The 26,083-nt window shown below is 43.6% G+C and overlaps 1 protein-coding gene and 1 long non-coding RNA gene across 7 annotated transcripts in view; one reads left to right on the top strand and one right to left on the bottom strand.

Annotated features, from left to right (window-relative positions):
• Positions 1-26,083, top strand: part of LOC142072970 (uncharacterized) — a 32,619-nt gene that overhangs the window by 5,195 nt on the left and 1,341 nt on the right. Inside the window, exon 2 of the long non-coding RNA XR_012669605.1 lies at positions 1,910-2,027. This is a non-coding gene — a long non-coding RNA (uncharacterized LOC142072970). The remainder of the gene's footprint in view (positions 1-1,909; positions 2,028-26,083) is intronic.
• The window catches only part of TENM2 (teneurin transmembrane protein 2), a 2,093,216-nt gene continuing 2,086,606 nt past the window's right edge, over positions 19,474-26,083 (bottom strand). For all 6 annotated transcript variants that reach the window (XM_048860042.2, XM_048860041.2, XM_048860043.2 and 3 more), the window contains 2 exons: positions 23,859-23,989; positions 19,474-21,375 (listed from right to left, as the gene is read on the bottom strand). In XM_048860042.2, coding sequence (XP_048715999.2) covers positions 20,614-21,375; positions 23,859-23,989 — 893 coding nt within the window. In that variant the 3' untranslated portion in view covers positions 19,474-20,613. The remainder of the gene's footprint in view (positions 21,376-23,858; positions 23,990-26,083) is intronic.

Below are 26,083 nucleotides of genomic sequence, written 5' to 3'. Positions count from 1 at the left end.
ACCTTCTCCCAGCGCCTGCAGGGACTTTACCCGCTCCCCCGCCCGGCCGCGCAGAAAAGCCCCGAGATAAGGGGTGGCACAAGGCAACACAGCAGCCAGTGCGCAGATGAGGAGGTGCAGCCCTGGCTCCCCGGCGGGACTCGCCCTCTCCTCCCCAGGTAGCGGCTGGGCCCTGGCAGCTCAGCATCCCGGGGCTTCCCCTTCCCGCTGCGGCCAGGACGTCTAAGTGGCGCAGCTCCGAGAGCGCAACTGCCCCGGAAAAAGAAAAAAAGGACGGCCGGAATGCCGCTGCCCCTGGAATTGTGCCGCCCCAAGCACGTGCTTGCTTTGCTGGTGCCTGGAGCCGGTCCTGGCGTCAGCAAATTTAATCTAGCTCCACATCTAGACCTATGTGTTATTTATACACAAGCCCGCTAGCTCAGGGCTGGGCAAACTATGGCCCAAGGGCTGCATCTGGCCCTCGAGCTGCCACTGGGGAGCAGGGTCAGCAGCTTGCCCCACTCCATGCAGCTCCCAGAAACAGCGGCATGTCCCCCTTCCGGCTCCTACGTGTAGAGGCAGCGAGGGGACTCCGCACACTGTCCCTGAGCTGAGCGTGGCCCCTGTGGCTCCCATTGGCCAGGAACTGTGGCTATCAGTTCTTGCTATCAGTTCTTGATTTCAGTTCTTGATTGATGGAACCCAGGTCCACTCTCTACTCTGGTTCCAGCTGAGGGGCCCTTCAAATCAGCAGCCAAGGTCTGCACGCCTATTCCTTGCTGCTTTTTCCTCTGAGCCTTCTCCTATCTTCCTGGCTTCCCCTCTCTTTGAGTTTGCCAGCCTCCCAAATCCCTCCTCCCATGGAGTAACTGTGGGCTGCCCTCTCTAGTCCTGAACACACCTACCTCCTCCCAGGGACTGACTGCAGCCTACATCCCTACAGCTTGTTGTGTTGCCAGCCTCCTGCCTAGCGCAGCTTCTTCTAATTAAATCCCTGCTCCCTGGCTCCTCCTCCAGGTGCAGCCTGGGGAGTTAGATTGTCCTGCTTGGCCACCATAACCCTTTCAAGCCCAAGGGCTTGCTTGGGCACAGCTCAAGCACAGAGCTGCTTGGCTGCGCCGCCACATAGGAGCCAGACGGGGGACTTGCCACTGCTTCTGGGATCTTCTTGAGGTAAGTGCCACCCAGAGCCCGCACGCCAACCCCCTCCTGTGCCCCAACCCCCTTCCCAGCACTGATCCCCCCCCGCCCTCTGAACCCCTCCATCCTAGCACCCTCCTACCTCCAACCCCTCATCCCCAGCCCCGCTCCAGAGTCCGCACCCCCAGCCGGAGCCCTCACCCTCTCCCTCACCCCAACCCCCAATTTCATGTGCAGTCATGGCCTGCCATACAATTTCCATACCCAGATGTAGCCCTTGGGCCAAAAAGTTTGCCCAGCCCCGCCTTAGCTTGTAAAAAGGACAGTAAGGGTTAAAGAAGGAAGCACAAGTGTCTCATATTGCCAGGTAATCCCAATCTGACTATCCATAGCTCTTAGTAATAGACACTTTGTGTGGGGGGTGGGAGGGAGTGAGACATCTGTTCAAGTTGTGCTCAGGGCAAAGGGAAACAAACCATGTACTTCAAACAAAATGAGGGAAAAAGAAGAATTAAGAACTAGACGTTGCTGCAATCAGTGGAAGAGTGGCTTGTGTATTCATAGAGAAGAAAGTTCAGGTAAATTGCTACTGTTGTGCAAAACAAGAGATGGTTGGTCCTGCTTTGAGCAGGGGGTTGGATCAGGTAACCTCCTGAGGTCCCTTCCAGCCCTGATATTCTACAATTCTGTGCAGAGGAGACATAGGCACACACAGATTCCCTTTTATGGAGACTTTGCATGTGTGGATGCAAAAACTTAAAATTGAAAACTAACTTCCTATCTTTACTAGAGAGGTGTGAATATGCAGTCATAGCCTGGAAGAACAAACAGCCTTTCTTCTGACTCCATGTGTTCCTTGAAGACCATTTGATAAGAGGCCTTCAGCGGTGAGGAGAAAGTACATCAAGGTAAGAGATAAGTTTACACATTGGCCCAGAGCTCTTCTGTGATTTGGTAGGACTTTTGCATTCACTAAAACCTTTCAACACAGTCTAAGGCTGACCTGTAATGGGACTTGTTACTTGTAATTTTAGAAGGAGCCTTCAGCGATACAAATTAGTCTAACTCTTGTATAGTTAACCATACTGTATCCAGATCTGCTTATTGCTGAATTGGGGTTGTTACTGAATGTAGATTAGATCTTAAAAGCTTTCTTGTTGTAAGGTTTGGCGCGAGAACTTACAAGGGAATCAGATCTATGCACTATTATACATTAAAATATAGCATCTGAATATGAATGCATACAGATCTTAAATTTGATTTCCACAAATACTCAAGTATGTGTGCTCTAGATCTTGCCTTACACACTCATATTTGTGCTAGTAAAAATGAATCCCTCAAAAGTTCCTGGTACACAAATGCAAAAGGTGAATTCATCTTTAAAACTGGAGTGAGCTAACGAAAGCACATTGTAACTTTGATAAGAGCTGTTGCAATGGGATGGATGGGTTTAGTTAACCAGCTCTACTTTGTGCCTAGAATAGGCTGGATGATGGGATTGAGTGCCACTCAATAGCACCCACTTTATCAGCTTTATTTTAAATTGTGTAGGACAATGGTTCTCAACCAAGAGTCCAGGGCCCCTGGGGGGCCATAAGCAGGTTTCGGGGGGCCACCAAGTAGGGCCAGTGTTAGACTTGCTGGGGCCCATGGTAGAAAGCCGAAGCCCCACTGCATGGGGCTGAAGCCCAGGGCCCTGAGCCCCGCCACCCGGGGCTGAAGCGGAAGCCGGAACCCCCTAACACCGGCCCTGGCTTTTATATGCAGAAAACCAGTTGTTGTGGCACAGGCGGGCCATGGAGTTTTTATAGCATGTTGGAGGGTGGGGCTCAGAAAGAAAAAGGCTGAGAACCTCTGGCATGGGAGAATTTCTCACTGGTGTTGAGTTGCACACTTTGGAGTCAGGATGTACTGAGAGGGCCTGCAAAATATCGTGCCTGCAAACAGTGAGTAAAAGTGAAAACTGTATTTTAAACAGATTGGAAAATAAATCTTTAGGCAGCAGCAGCCAATAGTGTTACAGAGACTCCTATGTCTAATTGTTAAAATTGAGCAAAGGCAAATGGCCACTGAGCCTAGAAGCTTTGTGGCAGGACAATGCTAATGGTGTGCCAATGCCCCAACTTTCCACAGCTATACCATCCTAAACAGCAGCCACTGTTTGAAGGAGTAATGGAAAATATTAGCAAATAATTTATAAAGAAGCACGAGGCTACTCAATGAGAAAATCCACGACTAGCACCTAGTCCTTCATAAGAATCCAGCCTCTTCAGTATAAAAATACTCATACGAAGTAAGTGGTGAATACAAACTTGTTTCTTAAGGCTCTCTGTATCCTGTGGATTCATATTATGAAACTCCAGGCCAAGTTGCTGTAAACTCAGTGGACTGACTTAATTGCTGGGGCAGAATGGAGTTATTGCAGGGGTGAAGTTAGCTTAGTGTATCACCCTTTAACTCTTCTCATCAGTGACTGACTGTCTTACAGCTTGGTCTTATTGCTTGTTGTTTGCAGTCTTTCCTACAGTACTAGAAGACTCTCTTTTTTTGAGTGGTGTCATATTGATTTTATAACAACTTAAATCTATTTAGTATGTATGATAAGAGAAATCTTCAAATTGCAGAAGCACAACTTACTTGTATGTTTAGTTGTAACAAATAATATCTGTAACAAAAGGGTGGTAGTCATAATCATAAGCCTTTTGAAGTCCTAGAAACACAAAAGGGACAAACTTTTATACACCTATCGGTGCATGGGAAGGGAAATGAGGAGTGATCTGACCATATGTGCTCTGAACACTTGTGTTTTTCTCCTAGAATTACTGTCAGTTATTTCTTTAAGTGCATGTCTGCCCTGACCCAAGCAGTGTTCTCAGCCATGTTGTCTTGCTTATTAGTAATCGATACTGATGGATTGGTCACGTTGTTTAAAGTGCTCTAGTTAAACTGGAGATGCGAGCAATCTGGGGCTAATTTTCACATATGGTCCCAATCCTGCAAACCCTTATGTATGTGTCACTCTCTGCCTTGCGAGTAGACACATTGAAATCAATGAGACTATCAAGATGAGTGAAGTTATGTAGTATGTGACTTAAATGCTTGCAGAATTGGGCCTTAATATAATTGCTATATGAGATAGCAAGCTGGAAAATTATAGTGATTCAGAGGGATCAAAGGAATTGCTTTGGCCATTCTTTTTGTGCCATTGAAATTAACTCTTTTAACCTTTAATGACTAGCCCAAACTCTGGTCACATCTGAGACAAAACATCAGTTATCTTTAAATATAATAATGAGAAATCTTGGTGTGACCAGTTGGCGTGTAATCAGTCTTGCCCAGTTTTGGGTTTCACTCCCTAATAACCAGGGCTTTAAGAGCATCAGCAGACTTGTGTGATGTGCTATTACAGCTTTCCCTGTGGCATGTCTGTCTCTGATTAAATGAGCTGCAGCCTTTCCTTTGAACTTTTTTCTAGCATAAAAAGTGACTCAGGCTGGAGACTTTAAGAATCTCAGATATAATTATAATTTCTACTATTATTTGTGAGGCTGGCAACTTAAAACCCCCATGGCAGTAGCCTGTGCAACACAGTGAACCATCAAAGCAGGCAGGTCATATGGTTGACTCTGTGAGATAAAATGTATCTTGGCAACTATAGTATGTGGTTTTGTTTCTCTTTAAACTGGTGTGTGATATTTCTTCCCAGTACTTTCTTGGGGAGACTTATCAAGTATGGTCCTAGGGAGTGCCCAGCTGAGCAAGTTACAGTGATCTTCCAAAAGCTTTTGCAATCTTTTTTGGAGAAAAAAACCTCTCATGTAGCTCTTTTGAAAGAAGTCCCCAGATTATTCAAATGTACACAATCATCACTGAAGCAGCAAAGGACATGCTCCCTCTGACACCAACTCCTAGTGTTATCTACAATGGCCAGGACATATGGGAAGCTTCCATGACACAGAATTTTTGCAAGATTTGGTGCTGTGGCTATCTAACCTTAGGAAAGTTAATGGATCTGTGGCTGTGTAAATGCTAGTGTTTGCAAAGTTCTCTAGGAACAGCAGTGTCGGTGGTGGTTCTCTACAACAATGTTGTATGCTATGATGACCCTGACTTGTACAGAGGCTCATATGCCTCCCCCCAACTTTTCATCTAATCATAGAAGTGCATGGTGGTCTCCTGAACATATGTAGGGATCTCAGAAGATAACAGCTCCTCATAAAAGGGTAAGGGCACTTTGGCCACCATTGTGAATGTCCTCCTTTCCCTGAGCTGCTTCATGAAGCCTTTTTTACTGCAGGCTGACTTTGGTGCTTGCCACAGCTTTGGTCAAGCTCCGCCTGCTGGACACTCCTCAGGCTGCTCTGTATAGGTCTCACACTTTAGAACGATGTGCTTTTAAGCTTCCCTTAATCTAGATAGGCTGCCACACACTTTCTTTGGCCTCCCTGGTAGGTTTCCTGGATGCAGAGTGTGAAGAGGGACATTACAATCCAGCTGCCGTAGGCCCCAGGAACAGTTCTGGCCTCCCAAGACACACCAGTTTCTTAAGTACGTTTCCCTGAGCTTCAACCTTGTGGGCATTCTGATTTACTTTTTACCTCTTGAGAGACCATGATAGTTAAGCACAGAAGATGCAGATTGTGCAAAGGCTTCTAACACAATTATTCTTTACCTTTACAAGAAATATATCTAGATAAAACACCAATACACATTTCCCTGCCTCACCTTCCTTGTCACTCCAGAGTGTTCTTTAGGCTAAGGTCAGATTATTTTAAGGAATCCAGGATCCTTCTCTCCTTGTGGTTTCTCCCCCAGATCATGGAGTCTCCACTTGCTTGTGCAACCAGTCGTCTGCTTTTGGGTTCTTCTCTCTCTCTCTCTCAATATGAAAGACATTTTCTTTTATAACCTCCAGTCCCTTTTGTCAGGTGATCAAAGTCCCTCACAAGGTGATCTGTTGCTTAGTTACCAGCTCAATTAGCAGGCTGGTTCTGCTGGACAGAAGCCAACTTATTGTCCAAGGAGGTTTTCCATTTGAGTAGAGGACCTTGAGGGTTTAACAGCCCTCCATTGTTAGCCCTGTGTCCCCATCCTTTGGAATTTCAATCCAATAGGGAAGTAAAAAGACAACAGAGAAAGCAGACAAGTCCCGCATTGAAAATGAAGTTTGCAGTCTGACATAGAGTCTTTAGTACAGAGATCGGCAACCTTTGGCATGTGGCCTGTCAAGGAAAGCTGCTGGTGGGCCAGGATGCTTTGTTTACCTGCAGCGTCCGCAGGTTCGACGGATCGCAGCTCCCACTGGCCACAGTTTGCTGTTCCAGGCCAATGGGGGCTGCGGGGAGTGACGCAGAACAGGCCACCTCTTCCCGCAGTCCCCATTGGCCTGGAATGGATAACCGCGGCCAGTGGGAGCTGTGATCGGCCGAACCTGCGGAAGCTGCAGGTAAGCAAACCGTCCCGGACCGCCAGCAGATTTCCCTGATGAGCCACATGCCAAAGGTTGCTGATCCCGGCTCTAGTATCAAACAAGTTAAACTGTACATGGACTGATTCCCCAAATTGTCTCAGGGCTGTTTTGAAACTCCCTGCAGTATGTAACCCACCCATCAATGCATAGGTGCTGACTTATTTTTCTGGGTGGGTGCCCCCACTCTGGCCCTGCTCTGCCTCTTCCTGACCCCGATCCACCCACTTCCCCCAAGGGCTCCTGCCAGCTGCCAAACAGCTCATTGGCAGCCCTGCCTAATAGCTGTGACGGGTGGGTGCTGAGCATCCCCTATTTTTTCCTCCATGCATGCTTGAGCCTCGGAGCACCCTCGGAGTCAATGCCTGTGCGTCAGTGTGTGTTGAATATCCTCCTCTATGCCCGATCCACAGAGGTTGTGAGTCTGTCGCAACCCTCCTCAACATAGCCTGCCACTTGAGCTGTAGAGACTCGCACTGTGGGTTCTGTCTCTAATGTGAGTCAAGATGGAGGCAGTCACTGTAACTCCCCTCCCAACCACACACTGGCCTAGGGCTTTCCACATCCTCCTAACTATTGCCTTAGTCCTGACTCTCCTCCTCCTTCCCTGCATAGGTTGCCTACTCCATGCGTGCTCCAGCCCTGGAGCACCCACGGACAAAAATTAGCGAGTGCTTAGCACCCACTGGCAGCCAGCTCCTCCGCTAGCGGCCCCGCCGATCAACTCCTCCACCTCCCTCCCAGCACTTCCCGCCTGCCATGATCAGCTGTTCTGTGGTGTGCTGAAGGTACTGGGGAGGGGGGAGAGAGAGGGCAGGGGTGGCGGCTTGGGGAAAAGGGTGGGGCAGGAAGAAGTGGGGAAGGCTTGGGGAAGGGGTGGAGTGGGGGCGGGGGTTGAGCACCCTCCAGCAAAGGAAGAAGCAGGTGCCTACGCTTCCCTGTATTAATCCTATAAACTCACCGTAAAATAATTGTATCCAGGATGTGTCCTTAGCCTGTGTGCTGAATGGCCGGCTGAAACAGCCAGTCCGTGCAGAACTTTTCCCTGAGCACCTAATGTTGTATATTCTGGCTTAGTTGTACCTATTTTGTGTCTTAACTTTTGGGTATCCCTGGGTGCTTCGAAAATGATCTTTAGGACCCCTCTTTGAGTTCTTCAGCTCTATGGCGTCAGCATCTCTCTGACTGCTTGGGTGCAGCCATGGGTAGAGTGTAATGGAGGCTGGGGGAGGCTAAGCCTCCCCAAACCCTGCACCACCCGGGGGGTGGGGGGAGGGACAGTAGCTGGGGCCACCAGAAAAATCTCCCCCCCCCCCCCCCTCCCCGGCTACAAGGCTGGAGGAGCTCTCACTCCTTGTTGTGGCCCTGGGGCCGTGACGGGGCACAGCTTTTCTTATCTTAGGGCAGGAGTGGGGCGGGGGGAGGGGCCTGGGGGCGAAGAGGTGAAGTAGGGGCAGAATGGGGGCAGGACTGCAGGGAAAAAGGTGGAATGGGGTGCGGCCACAGGCGGGGCTGCGAGCAGAAGGGGCGGAATGGGGGAGGGGCTCCAGGCTGAGAGCTCCGGTGAGGTCCCAGCCAAGGCTGAGCTCTCAGCCCCCCCATCCTCCTGACCGAGCTCTCAGCCTCCCCCCTCCTGCTCCTGGCCAGGGTCATGGGAGGACTGAGAGCAGCACGTGGAGATGTAGCCTCAGCCAGAAGAGGCGGGGCAGGGGGCTAGCCTTCCCAAGGGGAAGCTTCACCTGCCACCCATGGGTACAGCAAAACACAGCTTTGAAACCCACCCTGGCTACCCAACTTCTACTGAGAATGAAGCCCAGATTACTATTTGTGCCTACCCAGGCTTCACTGACTCCATCAGAAACAGAACTTGTCTCCTAGTGAGATACTTGTTCTAGCTCTCTGAGGAGAGTCCATGCTGTTTCTAGGTGGGCTATTAATGACGACTGTGTGGCAATCAGTGCAGTCTGAATAATGGATTTTTCAGTTTGCTGGCAAGTCCAAAAAATTGAAAATAGTTTTTTTCAGTTTGAACAAAATGTTTTGTTTTCATAAAATCGGAATATTTCACTTGGACCATCTTAAAATATTTGAATGATTAAAATAAAATTAAAGGAAATTTTGAAACAGTCATTTCAAACTGAAAAATTGAAACATTACAAGAAGTTCAAAATGCAATGTTTCAATGATTTCAATTTTTTTTTTAACTAAAACAATTTGGCAAAACCTACGCAACTTCTCAAAACTTTTCAGTGTCACTAAACCTGCATGTTTTGGACCAAAATCTTTGTCCACCTCTAGTGACAATTAACAAAGCATTATCTTTTCTAATCTCTTTGTGGACACTTGCCTTTTCTAATTGTTATTGTTCTGAATTTTGTATTACCCCTCTTCTCAGTTTCCTTGCCCTTCAGGCTAAACACCATAAACATGGGAGAAAATGTGAGGCTGCTTAATTCCTCACTGTAGCACAAAGGAAAAAAAGGTAAATGTGTCCTGACTTGATTCTTTGTGACTTATTTAAAAAGTCTGAAAGGGGTGTCGTTTTTTACATTAGAAATTCAAGTCTTGTCTACCCTGTTTTTCCAGAAAAAGACTCTAGATGAGTAGAGCACTGCTAAGATCATGCCATAAAGTGATGACATATAAGCAAAATCTGGTTGCGGGCAAATATTTTTATTTAGGCTGTTGAAAATTATTCAGGCATTTGAGTTACAAATATTAAACAGTCAAGAGAAGAAGTGGCTGTCTAAAGACTGATCACTTGCAATTAAAGAGAGAGAGAGGGCCATAGTCGCAGGTAATACCTCCACTGGGACTACCAGGAAAGCTCATACTTTCCCTCATATCTTTATATAACAGGCTTACTTTAAAATTAAGGGTCTTATCATCTTGACCCTCTTTTGCATGGTCTGGGCATTTCCCTGTTTGGTATCACTCCACCTAGCAGAGTGGAGAGAGGATGTGCCTTCTATGGAAAAGTCATTATAAAGTGGTTAATTTTGAGAGGCGATTCTTTAAAATACTAATGATAAAGCTTATTGTAATATTTTGTACAGTGATAGTACCTTACTATATCTTGGTAAAATCTCTGCTTATGATTGCATACATAATAGGCCAGATTTTAGCTAGGTATCTGAGTACCATGAAATCAATATAATTACTCTAGATTTACATCCATGTAACAAAGAACAAAATCTGATTCTGTGTCTTGTGTGAACATGAAAACTACACAAATAAGTATTCAACAACCCTGGGAAATTTAGGAACATCTCTGATGCGCCAATCTCTCATTATTACCTGTAATTATTCAATAGTGATAGCCGAAAGTGCATGATGGCTGTGCCACACCTTAGTACATGGAGTGTAAGTTATGCAAAACCAAGACTAGGAGCGGTTTGGATTTGGGTCTCATTCAACTGAAAGTCTCTCAAATTCAGAAGAGGAGGATGGGGAATAATGTGGCTGATCTGGATAAATGGTTCTGGGTTTGGCCCCTCACGCTTTCAAATAGAGACAAGGCAAGTTAGTCATTGCAAAACTCTGACAAGTTTGCCAGAACCAGAGTGGAATTCAGTTCTAGCTTCCACTTACCCCCCAGCCTTAAGATTGAAAGATATTTTTTCATTACTTGACTCAATATTAACGGAGCAGACTTCAGGTAGGCTCTGACTGTAGGTTATTCTGTATATACCATATATCAGACCCAACATGAAACACATAAACTGATATAAATTCACTAGACTAGCCAGGTTAGTGTAACGGATTTCTGTAAATTCTAATGAAACTCATTGCAAATGGTGTTGTATGATGAATTCATGGATGTCAGTTAAATACTAGTGAACATCTCTATTGGTTGGAGTAATGAAATAATCATTGCTTTAGGGTATTCCAGACATAAAGCTCAGAACCACATATCTAACCCTGCTAAGTGCAGTGATCTTGTGTTAACCAGGCCCTCAGGAGATGCTCTGATAGAATTTTTTAATAAAGTTTTAATCATAACAAATGTTCTGAGATGAAATTGCCAGGATAGAGTTCTGACTGGTTGTTCCAAAGCAGTGAGGCACCTCTTCTCTGACAGGCTGGTGGTTAAAGTTGCTGTTCTAAGGCTTTTGACAAAGATCAAGTGCAGGGGGAGGGATTTGATTATCTAACGGTTCTCTTCCATCCTTTACCTCTGTGGCTGTGAACGATGGATTACAGGCCAAGGTAACTGTATAGAGTTCTATTCTTGTCCCTATATGTTCTATTTGTGTGTGTGTCAGAGATGTTCTGAAGGAAGGCTATCCAGCCCTATTGAGCACATATAGGCATCCATCCTACTGGAATGGGAGCAGGCGGTATTTCTCACTGACATAGAATCATAGAATCATAGACATCAGGCCACCAATTGGGACTCTGATGTAGTGAGGTCATTTCTGACATGCTTTTGAGGGGCAATGCTTTGAAAAACAACAAAGCTGTAGATCCTATAGCTCAGAGGTTTAGAGGGCAAAATGATGTTTGAACAGCCTCAATAACTTTGATATTGAACAATTTTTAAAATCCGTTTTAAATATTACTTTACACACTGAGCCCATGGAACTTAGTACCACTGAGATAGATTTCAGTATGATTCACCAATACAGAAAATACATATACAGAAAAGCCACATGACCAGTTTTGGAGTAAAGATTAAAATAACTAAATTGTGAAAAAGAAAAACCCTCCTACTTCAGGACACACATGAATGGGGTTAGGAAGAAACTCTCCTTATGGGCAGATTATTCTATAGCTGCCTGTTACAGTGTTTCTCTCATATTCCACTGAAGCACCTGGTAATGCCAACTGGCAATGGTGCTATTGTACTAAATGGGTAACTCATCCAAGCCACATGGTCCCAATTTCCGATATTCCACATTTTCTGTTGAACTCAGCTGGGACCTCCACCCCCAATTGCTTCTTTGAAGAAGGGAAAGTTAAATTGTTAAAAAGGTTTTGGCTCAAGAGAAGTCATTGCTAACTGGTCTCAGACTAATGTGCTGCTATGGGCAGTGATCCAGACCCCTTTGCACAGCTCCACCTAGTTAAAATAAACAGTAGGTTAGTATGTGTGTGGGCAGCGGGGGTCCCCGCCAGACCCCGCTTCAGGTCCTTGCGCTGGCTTTGTAGGGAATGCCTAAATCAAGCCCTGAGAATCTTAGACGAGAAAACAGTATCTGTGCCCTTCACCCAATAAAGAGCCCAAACTTCCACTCCAGAGGCTTATTCCCCAGTCATGGCCCTACCATTGTTTTAGACAATTCTCTATCCTTGAAGCCAGGGAGAGAAGGTACCCAAGGGTTTTTTTGGGGCAAACAAAAGAAGAGTCCTCTCTCCTTTTTCTTCTTTTATGGGAGAGGAGAGTCCATAGGAAAATCAAGAGAGGTAAGGGTGACCTGGAACTCAGGAAGTCTTCCTGGGTCAGCCCTTTGGGCTTAGTGTAAATGGGGTCTACTCAAGCCCCTCCTTGTAGGGCACATTACTCTGCAGCTGGGTCTTGTAGCTTTAGGAGCAGTGATGCTTGGGGCTCCTGTATCAGCCATCAGATGCAAGGCAAGACAGCCCACGTCCTGTTCACCACCCCTTCCTGGGGCAGATTTTCCCTTTTAACTCCCTCCACAGAACAAGCCTTGCAGGTTATACAAAAGTTTACAAAATGTACAAAAAAATGTAAATTTTAAAAATGTACAGAAAAATCTTAACTTTAAATGAACAAAAAAGTACTGGTTTTTTTACATTGCCTCCTTGGTGTTGAACAGGCCAGGAGTAGCTAATTAGTCTCCTCTTTGCCAGAGTGAGGGTGTGTCCCTTCAGGTGAGTGAGCCTGCTGTGATTAGATAGTGAAAGCCCCTCAGATGCACAAGGTGATGAAGTGGAAAATGTTGTGGGGACCTTACCTTCCAAATTTCCTAGCTTGGAAATCACAAAACTTAATGTTGAACACTCTTGTATGTTTGATCTACGCTTAATATATCCTTTAGAAATATTTGCTAGACTATTAACAAGAGAATCAGTCTGGTGGGCACAAGACATGCAGTAGCATAGAGCACTGAATTGTAAATTACCTCTTGCTTCCCAGGGCCAGATGTGATGCACTTGGATCTTTCGGGAAGTTTGATGCTTACTTATTAACTTAGGCCCACTTGACCAACAAACCCAGAAAGACCTCAGAGGAGGTTACTAGTTCGGTCTCTTGGGCAGGGAAGCAGTATCACACTCTGTCACAGTAGTATTTATTTACAGGAAGTAGGGATCCTGAGGACGCCATAGAGACCAGAGCTCTTCTAACGCAATATTAATGAAGGTATACTACAGAAACAGTCCTAAGGTAGCCAAGCCTGTTGACATTCTTCAGATACATACTGAACCCTATGTATCCCCCTCACCCTGCTGTTCAAACTAATTGATGGACAGGAAGTTCTGATCCGGGGGTTGATCTACTATTGGTTCAGTCATTAGAAAATAAGGCGCCTGAATAAAACAGAAATATGGCTCTAAATGCTTCCTTCTCCACACTCTTTTCTCTCAAATATCAGGGGTGTTTGGATCCACTGCCTTTGTCTTATTACAGGCTGCAACCCAGAAGTTTAAAATGTATATTTTTCATTCTATCAAAAAAAAACAAAACAAAACAAAAAACAGGCCCCTGACTTGCTGAACATCTTGTAGACAAAACTGCCACCATGTGGCTTTAGGGTGGTGGTACAGCTTCAAGGAGGGGAAAAAAAGCTGTAAATTCCACAGGCAGCTGATGGGACACTATCACATTGAGGTTGACACAATTTTGATTTTAAAATCAAAGTTTAAATGTTTCCATAACTTTGGAGAAAGCAATGCTAGCAGGTGGCTTTTGAAATCAAACGTTCTAAGTTTTCACAACCATGGCCCAGCCTATTCACTGTGCTAATACATGAAAACCAGAAAAGCAAAACTGACTTCTCCTTTGTTGAAGCTAAAATGCAAAATTAGACCTGTAGAATTCCTTGGTTATATATATATATATATATATATATATAAAAATCTAAGTTACTACTCTTTCAGTTAAGGAAACGTTCTTAAACACTGTCTCTCCACCTTACTGTACCAGTCGCACAAAACAGAACTATATTCTTGGGCTTTGAAGTTTACAGTGCAGCAGAACCTTGACTCACCACCCTTTGAGTTTTGGATTTGAAAAGTCAAAGCAGACGCATGTGCCACACAGTTGTGTATTTGCAGTTTGCATGTCATTTGGTCTCAACAACAGGTCAGATTGTGATCCTCTAACTCACATTGAGGAGTACTGTTCTTCAGGCATAGTCACACTGATATCTATGAGGCTAGCTGCAGAGTAAGGCACCTCTCAATACGAGCAGACTTTGTCTCAGCATGTCTGGGACACTGGGGATAGCTGAGCCACAGTGTGCTGCTGGATTGCATCTCAAATGGGTAACCATTTCATAGCTGTCTGCAGATATACCAGACGGGAACCAATTAATATTCATACTTATTGAAGAGTGAGGCCAGCCTGTGCCTGGCAAGGGAGTGCCTATGACACCCAGCGGTGCACTGAATTTTGAGAGAGCAGGCTTGGGAGCAAAGACTTCTGTGAAGCGGGTATCCTTAGTCTGGCACATGACCAAGTGCATTTTAAGTGGAGGAAATGTAAAGGCAGGTTTGTCTAGTTGGGACAGTGTAACGGAGGAACCTGGGAGAGTGAAATGTGATTACTTAAATTTGTTTCCCCCAGTAGGAACAGGATTTGCTCCACTCCAGCCTTGGTGTTAGGGTTACTTATGGGGTTGCGATTAACCTAATAGAAAGTAGGGGAGCGGTAGCAAAAAGAGGCTGATATGAATGGAGAACCCTCAAAGAGGTATGAGGGGACGGACATATATCAGATGGCATCGTGGTGAGAGACAACGGGGAAAGTAAAGGGACTGTAGAAGGACAGAGGGGAGACTAGAACAAGGAGGCTCAGCAAAGGGAAGTGGGGAAACCATAAAGACCGCCGCAGAGGAGCCAGTGTTCTGACTGATCCTACCCAAGTAGATAACCACCCAGTTCCCCTTCACATTTAGCTTGAGAAGTGGTGACTCTATATTGTAAAGTCTGGAAATCACGTGAGCATGCCTATCCAAACCAAACCAGAGTGCCACACCCTTGAGGTTCTCCCACTTCTCATTTTCAATATCTCTTTGCCATTGCTGAAATTGTAGGAGACCCCTTTGATTAGTGGCAGTGTTGGAGGAGGAATGAAAACTGCCTCCTCTCCCTGGTTTCTAGGACAGAGAGTAAATTGTCAAAAAAAGTAGAGCCAAGGCTGGACAGTAAGTCTCTGGAGTGGAAGTTTAGGGCTCTTTATTGTGTGAAGGGCACAGAATTTTTTTTCTTGGCTAAGAATCTAAGGGCGTGATTTAGACATTCCCTACAAAACAGTCATTGACATGGGAAGGACTATTTATTTGTATGCTCGAGTTCCTTGGGATATTAGATTTCTGTAAGCAATTGTATAACTTGCAGAGGTCTTGGCAAGCAGTCTTAAGACACATCCTTAGACATGGTAGTGATTCTCCAGGAAACATGAGAAGAAGCTTAATAGCGTGGGTGGGATGAGAGAGAGATGCTTTGAAATGGACATACGTGGCCTTTAACAGAATAGTCAATGGATATGAAGAGTCAGTTGAGCTAAGAATGCAGGCATATTGGTAACCTCTGGTCTGTCTCTGGGAATTCTGAGTGGCATTATCTGCTTGTCTGGGAAGGAAAGAGGAGCCTGAGGTTCCCATGAGTCCACTTCAAAGACTTTATTTGGAGGCTGAGTGGGTACCAGTGGACTAGGTGCTATAAAAGGGTGGCATTTTCAAAATACCCAAAACACTCAGGAAAAATTCTCCTGAAAATCAACAGGATCTGTGCTTTTCTTAAGTTATGCAAATACGTTTGAAAACCCCACCCAGAATATCTAAAGAGAAACTGGTGAATAGTATCTGATCATAATTTATTTGGCTAATATTTAAATGGCTTTTGTAACATTTTCCAATCAGCCGTACTTATGAACCACTAGGTGGAGAAGCACTGGGCAGAAGGGAGTTGGGGCCAGTTGCAGCTATCTTAATATTTCAGCATAGAAATGGGAGATTTTTTGAAGGTAACACGTTTTAGGGTGATTTGGAATCTCCCTGCAGATGCAGTCTCTGTCTCAGAAATTAGAATGAGTCAACTCCTGAGACTGAAGTCTGCAAAGTCCTACTTACTCAGAGTAAACTTTTTAATGGGAAAGTAAAATACACTAGAAGTTTTCCCCTATTGTTATTACATGGAAAAGAGCTAGCAAGTAGCCATTGTGCATGGTAACATACTTCCAGAACTTTGTAAAGTCATCAATGCTGATTACAGCACTTACACTGCACTCATTACTCTTTGTGTAACACCAACTCAGGACAGACATATAGTGTCAATAAAAGCTCACGTTAATCAATTATGTGGGCCAAAGTCTGTTTTGATGCCTAGATCCCACATTCCTAGGGGCTATTAATTTGTTCTCTTCAAATGTGCAATATATCCTGCAGTACATAGCTAGAGCTGTCTGATGTTTGATATGAAAATAATCCTATGTACTTCCTATTATGGGGAGTCTACTAAAGCTTTAAATTAATTCAGAGAATGCTGTCTTCAGTCTGTCACCTTCCTCTGAGGCATTTATTAGAGCGCCTCTTGTTATGTGATTGCATGAGAAATACTTCTGGGTAAATGTTTATCAACACACATTAAATGAAATGCCAATGCTTCATAACAATCAAATTGTACTAGTGAAGTAAAATAGAACAGAGCCAGAGTCCTACCCCTGACAGCATGATACAGTCATCTCTTCCCCACTTAGAAGTTAAATATAAAATAGCTCCTAACCCTTGTCCGTAATCATGACCACTTTTGCTTTATCAGAATGCAGAGGGATAACATAAAGCATCACTGACTCTGCTTTTTAAATCTATAGGAGCTCAGTACCGGAATAAAGGAGGAATTGCAAGGAGCCTTCACCTCCCCACCCTCCTCAAATCTTCCTTACCACAGAAACAATCCCATAGCACAAAATGGACTGAAACTCCTACCTATTAGTGCAGGCCAGAAATAACCAACATCTACACTGAAGGCAAAGTAAACTTCCAACAACTGCTACCCACTGCTTAACTCACCTGTTTATCTGACTTTTGACTACAAGGACTAATAAAATGAAGCTTCAAGTCCAACACCCCAGGCAAACAGTCAGTGTGATATAAACAAAATAGCCCACATTTGGACAGTAAATATGTACTAAGTCATTCAGCAAAGGGGAATTCTACACTAGTTATGTTTATATGATAATAAATGTATGCCTTGCCAAGTGCTGAAGGTACAACACAACTTGTCACATTGTTTTGCTTCCAACACAACTGAATACAGTGAATTCAAGCCTGCAATTAACTTAAGGGTCTCTACTGCCATCACAACTCATAAGAACATCACCTCTTGGGTTATAAAGAGGCCCAAAGTCCCAAATGTAGAACTGATCTCTGAATTCACCCTGTGATGATTCCTGACTAATCACAAAAATAAACTAAAAGCAGGAGGAAACTGGACACTGTCAAACTTCCTTCTATTATCTTCAGAAGCAAAGGGTTAGTCACATTAGAGAGGAATTTTAAACTTTCCTCCTGTTATTGCATATAACAGAAATATTTAACTTTATTTTCATGGCTGGCTGTTTCTCATCAACAGAGTGAATCTGTTTTATATGGCTATTGATAATCACTTTTTATTGTCTTTTGAAGCGTACTCAAAAATAAAATTGAATTTCAAAGAAATTTGCTAATTGCACAAGCAAAGAATGACAATAACATGTTTACCAGTCCGGGGGGTGGGGTTGCAGTGGTGCAGTCAGACAGTTGACAAAAATGTGCGTGTGCTTTTCTTTAAAAAATGCAACTGAAATCATTGGGTCACTTCTTAAAATGCGGCCTAATAAGTGGACATAATGAATTGTGTATATTCATTGATATCAGTGGAAATAGCAATATCTTCTCTGCAGCCTTTCACAAAAGTAAAATTAAACTTCCACATAACATGAATAAACTGTCTTAGTTCAGGGAAATGATTGCCATTTACAATAAAACTCAGTAAAGCTGCCGCTTCAGAATTGCTCAGATGCATTTCAGCATTCCGTCAGCCATATACAATCTGGCCATGCAGGCCATCTGGAACTATTTATAGAATGAAGAGCAGGTGTTTGGACTTGAATTAGGAGTAGGGTTGCCATGTGTGTGGTTTTCGACCAGAACGCCTGGTCAAAAAGGGACACTGGCACTTTCAGTCAGCATCACTGACCGGGCCTTTAAAAGTCTGGTTGGTGGTGCAGCAGGGCTAAGGCAGGTTCCCATTGGCTCTACAGCTCCCATTGACTGGGAACCACAGCCAGTGGGCGCTTCAGGGACAGCGCCTGCAGACGGGGATGTGTGAAGAGCCACCTGGCTGTGCCTCCGCATAGGAGCCATGCCGCTGCTTCTGGTAATCACCGCCCGGAGCCTACACCCCTGCCCCCGCGCACACACACAACCCAACCCATGATTCCCCCCTCCCGCCCTCCAAACCCCTCGGTCCCAGCCCAGAGCATCCTCCTGCACCTCAAATCCCGCATCCCCAGCCCCATCCCAGAGCCAACACACCCCCTGCACCTCAACCCCTGACCAAGTGCGGCACCCCCTCCTGCACCCCAAATCCCTCACTCCCCCTTGCTCCAGCACAGAGCCCCCTTCTGTACCCTGAACCCCTCATTTCTGGTTCCTTCCGTGGAACCCTCACCCCCAGCCCACAGCCTGTATCCGCTCCCAAACCCCAATCCCCTGCCTCAGCCCGAAGCCCCCTCCCATACTCCGAACCCCTCAGCTCCACCCCCCAGCCTGGAGCTCCCTCCTGTACCCCAAACCCCGCATCACTGGCCCTACCCCAGAGCCCTCACTCCCAGCCGAAGCACTCACCCCTTTCCACACCCCAACCCGCAGCCCCAGCCCAGTGAAAATGAGCGAGTGAGGGTGAAGAGAGCAAACAACGGGGGTGGGGTGTGGGTGGAGTGAGCAGGGGGTGGGGCCCCAGAGAAGGGGTGGGGCAAGGATGTTCGGTTTTGTGCGAGTAGAAAGTTGGCAACCCTAATTAAGAACCCCGAAGTGGTAGCCACTAGAGCTAAATGAAAAGTTTCTAAAAGGCTGGCACTGATCTCAGATTCCAGGTGTCTCACCAATGGGGCAACAACCTTGAATAAGATGTCACTAGAACAAAGTCTGCTCAGAGATACCCTAGCATAAGTCGAGAAAAAACCTTCACTAAGTCAATGTACACCAATGTAAATGGGAGCAGTAGTGGTCAGATTGTCTGTACAATGATAGATTCGAACAGCTGCAGGCTTGGTAAAGGTAGGATGCAATAAAGGGATTATGGCCCTGCCTCTAAAATTGAGTCAGTGAGAGTAGAATGGCTCTGTTTGCAGTTTACATATCCAGTTGCAGAATTGGGGCCTATATCTGTACACCTGCCTGTAGGGTTCCCCCGCCACTAACTTTTTCAGTTGCTTTATTAACATAACTTGTATTTCATTGTTTTTCCCAAATTATTTTTGTTCTGCTCCACGGCAAAAACTTTTAAAAATGTCTGCCAGTTTAACACGCGTAACAGAGCTGCTGGTGAATGTATAGCTTACCTGGAGTCCAGAGGAAGGGATATTAACAGAATTTGTATAATGTACGATGCTCGCACACCATTTCTGCATCTAAAAGGTGCATGTAATAGGTTGTATAGACAGACCCACAGCTACACAATTTTCTTTCTCAAAACATTTCCACAATAGAGACAAATAATTCACGGGAGTTTTAGAGACTTTATTACGTATAAACAATTTAAACACTTTGCCATAAATTATCTTTGCCTGTCTCTATTCTTTGCTTAGCAGCAAATTAAAATTAATATAAAAACTCAATGAACAATTCATACATGTATATTACAAAAAAGTTCTTGTACCAAAGTTATTAGCTTTTTTTTTTTTTTTTTAATTTTTTGTGGTGACCATAATGTGATTGTCTCAGTTTCTCGACCAAACAAACACACTAATAATTTTAAAATCTGAAACAGTGATTGTGCCTTCTGGCTGATGTATGTACAGGGTGATCTGAAGTGGTGCCCATTTGCAATAGTGTAACACAATGCCCACAGCTCTACTGGAACTGATACCAACAAACTACTGAATCTAAACAAACTACACCCTGTAACTGTGTTATACTGTTCACAATGGAATCTTCAAAGACAAACAGAGTATGAAATTTATTTGTAGTGATTATAGCCACCATTTTAAATTTAACTTTACACTCTGCCCTCTTTGAATAAATTAAACTTCAGGCCAGACAAATGCAGGGTCTGAGTGCAAGTGCAGGTTTGTTATTTTTTAAATAATTTTTTAATTTAGTATTTCCAGTGGTCTCTCCCTCGCATTCTCATTTTCCTCCAGTTATTACACACAAATCACCCAAGAGTCATGTTTTAAATGCACCTGTATCTTGCTTTAAATGAAAACCTCTTGAATATTTATCAAACAAGCAGTGTGAATCATTTTTGTTCCATCAGCTGGTCTAGAGAAGGTGGCCCTCTTGAATTTCTTAAAGTTTGCTCACGTGTGAATGGAGTGAGGTAATATAATATGAGGCCTTTTTTCTATTTTTATTTCTTTTTTTTTTCTTTAGACCCAGAACAAGTGGGTAATATTTTAGGGGTACTTTTTAATTTGTATGGTTAAAGTTATCAGTCTGGCTTTAGTCCACTTCAGGATGTGGTTTTTAATCACTTGAACAGTAGCATTTAACTCAAAAAATGTGAGCTTTCTTGCCACTCGCTATCCCAAAGTAGCTCAGCCTAGTGCCCCCAGTTAGGTCTTCATCTCCTTAGGAGAGGAGATAACAGTTGTGACTACTGATTCATCCAGCAGAGGATGACAGCAGGTTAATTTGTTACCTCTTTCCCATTTCGTTCTGTCTTAAAAACTGGATGTTGCTGCTACTGTCTGCTAGCTCTGAGTACTGCTCCACTGGAAGTACATAGTATCCCTCGTAACCTTGAACCCTTCCTGTGCTCAAAAGCTGCTGCTTCTCTCCATCAGTCCATAAGCGGCTGCCCTCTTTGCCATCCCGTGCCTTCTGCTGCTCTTTGGCCCATGCTGATCCCAAGGCTCGCTGTCGAGCTTGGTCTAACACTCGTGCCTTTTCTTCATCCAGTGTGTCGGGGGTCAGTCCGTACCGTATGTTAAGTAGCAGGGTAGAATACTGGAATTCAATATTCGTAAACCTTCGAGTCCTTCCATTGATAAGGAGGGTTGGTTGGGAAACTGTAACGTTCACTCCGCTGTCCAATACCTTCCGCCCACTGGTCATTGCCAGGGTGACAAGGTCACTGTCAGATGAGCCAATCTTGACAAAGTAATGGGTATCCTTTCCTTCAATGCTGTAGTGCATCTTTTCCAGGTAGTATGCATTGTTAAGCACAGAGGCAATTTTTCTGCTGTCTTCTGTGGCTATGCTGGAAATGCCAGTTGTTACGTGGCCTTCCTTCACAGCAAACATGATCCCTTTCCCAATAATGGGAGTAGTTGTTGCAAACCAGTGCCCAGCTTTCTCTCTAATATTGGCATGTAATCTTTTAGAGATGACCTGTCCCTCAAGGGCCATGAATGCTTGATTGTGTCTTTCTGTTGTCTGTTGAACTCCAGTAATTAGCTGCAAAAACAAACAAATAAGGTATAGACAGTCTGAAAATGCTGACCTCAAAGTCCTATTTTATACCTTATTCAAAAGAACAAGGAGAAATGGTGCTGTAAAAAACTATAAGCTATAGAAGGTACCACTCAAACTGTTGTTGCTGGTCTATACACTGTACAGTGAACCAACTAAAGAGAGCAATACATATACATATTGCAGTTACCTAAACCAACATAAAGGACTCAATTTTCAAAATACCGTAGAATTGACTGTCAGATAAAAATACTTTCTGTGCATTTGTCTTTTCAGATACACTATTTGTATAGTATATATATTCAGATTTATCTATCTTGGTTATCTACAGCATGCCCATCACAAGAGTATTCAGGAGTCAATCAGCTAAAACTTTTAAAGAGGGTCTGTAGAACCAATGGAACCAATTTATTAACAGATTATGTGTAATTTCTGAACATTCTGACCTAGAAGATATAAGAGTAAAAATGTGCCATGTGCCTTAGGAACCTAAGTCACTTTTCAAAATGTGACTTAAAAGTCTTGTAGACTTTCAGTGAGACATAGGCACCTAAGAACTTAGGGTATATCTACACATTTTATTACACAGATTATTAATGATCTGGAGGATGGGATGAATTGCACCCTCAGCAAACTCATAGATGACACTAAACTATTGGGAGAGGTAGATACGCTGGAGGGTAGGGATAGGGTCCAGAGTGACCCAGACAAATTGGAGGATGGGGCCAAAAGAAATCTCATGAGGTTCAACAAGGATAAGTGCAGAGTCCTGCACTTAGGAAGGAAGAATCCCATGCACTGCTACAGGTTGGGGACCGACTGGCTAAGCAGCAGTTCTGCAGAAAAGGACCTGGGGATTACAGTGGATAATGTGGATATGAGTCAGCAGTGTGCACTTGTTGCCAAGAAGGCCAATGACATATTGGGCTGTATTAGTAGGAGCATTGCCAGCAGATCGAGGGAAGTGATTATTCCCCTCTATTCGGCACTGGTGAGGCCACATCTGGAGTATTGCATCCAGTTTTGGTCCCCCCACTACAGAAGGGATGTGGACAAATTGGGAGAGAGTCCAGCTGAGGGCAATGAAAATTATTAGGGGGCCGGGGCACATGACTTACGAGGAGAGGCTGAGGGAACTGGGGTTATTTAGTCTGCAGAAGAGAAGGGGGGGGGGGCGGATTTGATAGCAGCCTTCAACAACCTGAAGGGGAGTTCCAAAGAGGATGGAGCTAGGCTGTTCTCAGTGGTGGCAGTTGACAGAATAAGAAGCAATGGTCTCAAGTTGCAGTGGGGGAGGTCTAGGTTGGATATTAGGAAACACTATTTCACTAGGAGGGTGGTGAAGCACTGGAATGGGTTACCTAGGGAGGTGGTGGAATCTCCATCCTTAGAAGTTTTTAAGGCCCAGCTTCACAAAGCCCTGGCTGGGATGATTTAGTTGGTGTTGGTCCCGCTGTGATTAGGGGGTTGGACTAGATGACCTCCTGAGGTCTCTTCCAACACTAATATTCTATGATTCCATGCTCATGCTCAAATAAATTGGTTAGTCTCTAAGGTGCCACAAGTACTCCTTTTCTTTTTAGAATGCTACAGTAGCACAGCTGAGGGTTCTTCTATCACTGTAGTAAACCCACCTCTCAAGAGAGACATTATGTCTGTCGATGGAAGAATTTAATTGCCCTAGAGGTGGATTAGGTTGGTTTAACTAAGTCTGTCACGGGGGTGAATTATTCACTTCCCTGAGCAATGTAAATTTTAGGTGTAGGTCAGGCCAAAAATTAATTACTTTTGAAAATAGAACTTGGACTCCTAATTCACTTAGATGCTTTTAAAATTTTATTCTAAGACTAGTTACATTACTATAAATGTGGATAACTCCACTGACTTCTGAGACTAGAAATTGGCCCAGTATTTGGGTAAGTAATTTCAAGTGTGTGTGTGTAAGCATATGCCTTTCCTAATCAGGCAAAGAAGTAAACATCAGTTTACTTTTAGTTGCAACACCAAAATTTACAACCCAAGCCTGCCAAAAATTAAGCCCCCAAACAAACAAAAAATATGTATTTTTCCCTATAAAATATTGAGTAAAACTGTTCTTTAATAGTACGATAATTATAAACCATATTTTTATTAACATAAATAAAAGGCATAAGGATTATAATGATAAAGATAGAACAGATGGTAAGTTATACATTGAGATTTCCATTTGCTATTGTTAATCGAGTAACAACTCAAGGGAATATATACGAAGAACTAACGATGCTGCTATTATGGTAATAATCTAGGTTGGTAAGAAAGATGGCATGTTCAGTACTCCAAAAGCTGACTATATTGAATTTCATATCACTATGAAACAAATATTGTGCACTCTATTTATTGTAGACCCTATGTCTATAGTCCTAAAATGATACCCAAATACAATATAAGACCAACAAAATCTCTTTAAAACACCAAGAACTTCAGCATACCTGTCCATTTTCACAGGCTTGACTCTCTGACAACTCATATGGAGGTGGCACAAAGTACATTTTTGCTCTAGGGAAACCAGGAATAATGTTGCTGAGCTGAAATCCAAACATCACCAACCAGCTCTTCACATCTAAAAATCAAAAGTAAATACATGAGTGAGAAATGAAGGTGAGTAATGTGTATCTCAGGGAATCTATGGCCTCAACTCTTGATTTCAACTAGAGTTTGGCCTCCGAATTTCTAACCTGTTATTGCTTGGAAGCTCTCACAATTGTACTCTTCCAGAGTGAACTGATGCAAGAATGACTATTTTAAATACATTATAAATAGCCACCAGTGACATATAGATGTAAGGATAGTTAAGCACTGAAACAGGTTACCTAGAGAGGTTGTGGAATCTCTGTCAAGGGAAGTTTTTAAGAACAGGTTAGACAAACTTCTGTCAGGGATGGTCTAGGTATATTTAATCGTGTCTCAGTGGATGGATTAGATGACATCTTGAGGTTCCTTCCAGCCCTCTATTTCTGATTCCATATCAGCTCTTTGGTTACTGTTTCCATCTTGTCATATGGAACTGACATCCAATATATGAGTGATCTAAACATTTCCTACAGTTCACCATAGTTATCCATAGCTCTGTCATCTCTTGATTGGATTACTAAAATGGGGCTACACTCTGTGTGATACTGGATTAATGCTTGTGAGAACACTTGGAAACTTCCTCTGGCACAAAACGTGGTTCCCCTCTTAGGCCCTACTCTGGCAAAGATTTAAACAGGTGAGTAGCTCCATTCAAGTCAAGTTCATAAAGTAAAACACATGCACAACTCTTTGCAGGATCAAGGCCTTACATAGTGATGTTTCACAGGGAGCATTCCTCCTCTGCTCCAATGTCAGTTTTTGTGAAGTCCAAGGTATTGGTTTTTCCCAAAAAAGCTCTATCTGGTTTGGATCCTGACTACCAGATGGTTCTGTTCTATTCTATATAGGTTCCTGTCCTGCACTCGTCATGGTAGAATCTGAACATCTTCCAGCAGTGCATTAAGCAACATGTCTAAAGTGGTTGAAAGAATTTTTCCAAAAGTATTCAAAATACTCAGTTTGCAAGTTTTGGAAAGGAATGCCTTTTGGATTATTCAAAAAAAATCTGTGAACATTTTTATTGAAAATGTTTCTAATTTTTCCCTCCCTTACTCCTTTCTCTCTGAAAATGGGGAGGGTGCGGGAGAATGAAAACTTTTTGCTCTGGGGTTTCATTGAAAAAAATTCAAAAATTTGTTTTTAATTGTTTGAAAAATTTTGACCAGCTCTCCTGCCTGATTTAGAGACTTCCTCTCTCCATGTGCTATCATGACTGCAGAAATCAACTGATGTGCTGGAACGACAATAATAAACCCCAGATTTAAAGGAGAGGGGACTGATGTCAGCGAGCGTCAGACTCACTCCCTAGCCTGCACTTCATTGCCAGAGCTTGAATCTGTTGACATCCAGACCATGTTACAAGCTTGTTTTCCTAGTCTCCTTTAGGGGTGGGGTGGAATGAGCCATTACAAATCTAATTTTAGTGGGTGGAGAAGTTTTGAATGTGTAGCTTAAATTTTTTTTCCCTCTAAATACTGAAACAAATAATGTAGTACAAAATTTCAGATTCTGTCCTGGTTACATTAAAGAAATGTGTACAGATCTTCCATTGCATTATACATTTTCCCTTCAGCTATATATAGCATAGGACCATTACTCCTTTTTCTCACGGTTTCAGTTTGTTATCAGATGGAATAACGTTACCTCCCAAACAATTTACTTTAGCTGTCCTCATTTGGCAATAAAGAGGAGGTTCTCTCTCATTCTAGTAGTTCATTATTTTCTATTTCTAATGTTCTTCACAGGATGTTGTTACCCAGCTGGAGAAATTCTTTTCCGCAGCAAAAAACTTTCAGCAAATCAACATCAGGTGTTAACTGTAAATATGTCTAGAGGGCTGTGTATGACGGTTGTATGCATTTCTCACTTATGAAAATTAACTCCATATATAACAACTTCTTGTCCAAGAACAGTCTTTTAGCCCAGGGAATCCTATAATAGCAGCACGTATCTGCATTAGCAATAAACCATTTTTTGGTGGAATTAAAAGTTCATAGTGTACAAGTAATTAGTATATCTTTTCTGAATTTCTTCTGTGGATGCATGAATGAAAATGAATATAACATCTTCTGAGTGCAATGAA

The sequence above is a fragment of the Caretta caretta genome, chromosome 8 (genome assembly GCF_965140235.1).
Source record: "Caretta caretta isolate rCarCar2 chromosome 8, rCarCar1.hap1, whole genome shotgun sequence".
Classification (NCBI taxonomy): domain Eukaryota; kingdom Metazoa; phylum Chordata; order Testudines; family Cheloniidae; genus Caretta; species Caretta caretta.
The sequence above is the reverse complement of the archived record's forward strand: the minus strand, read 5'-3'. Positions and strand labels throughout refer to the sequence as shown.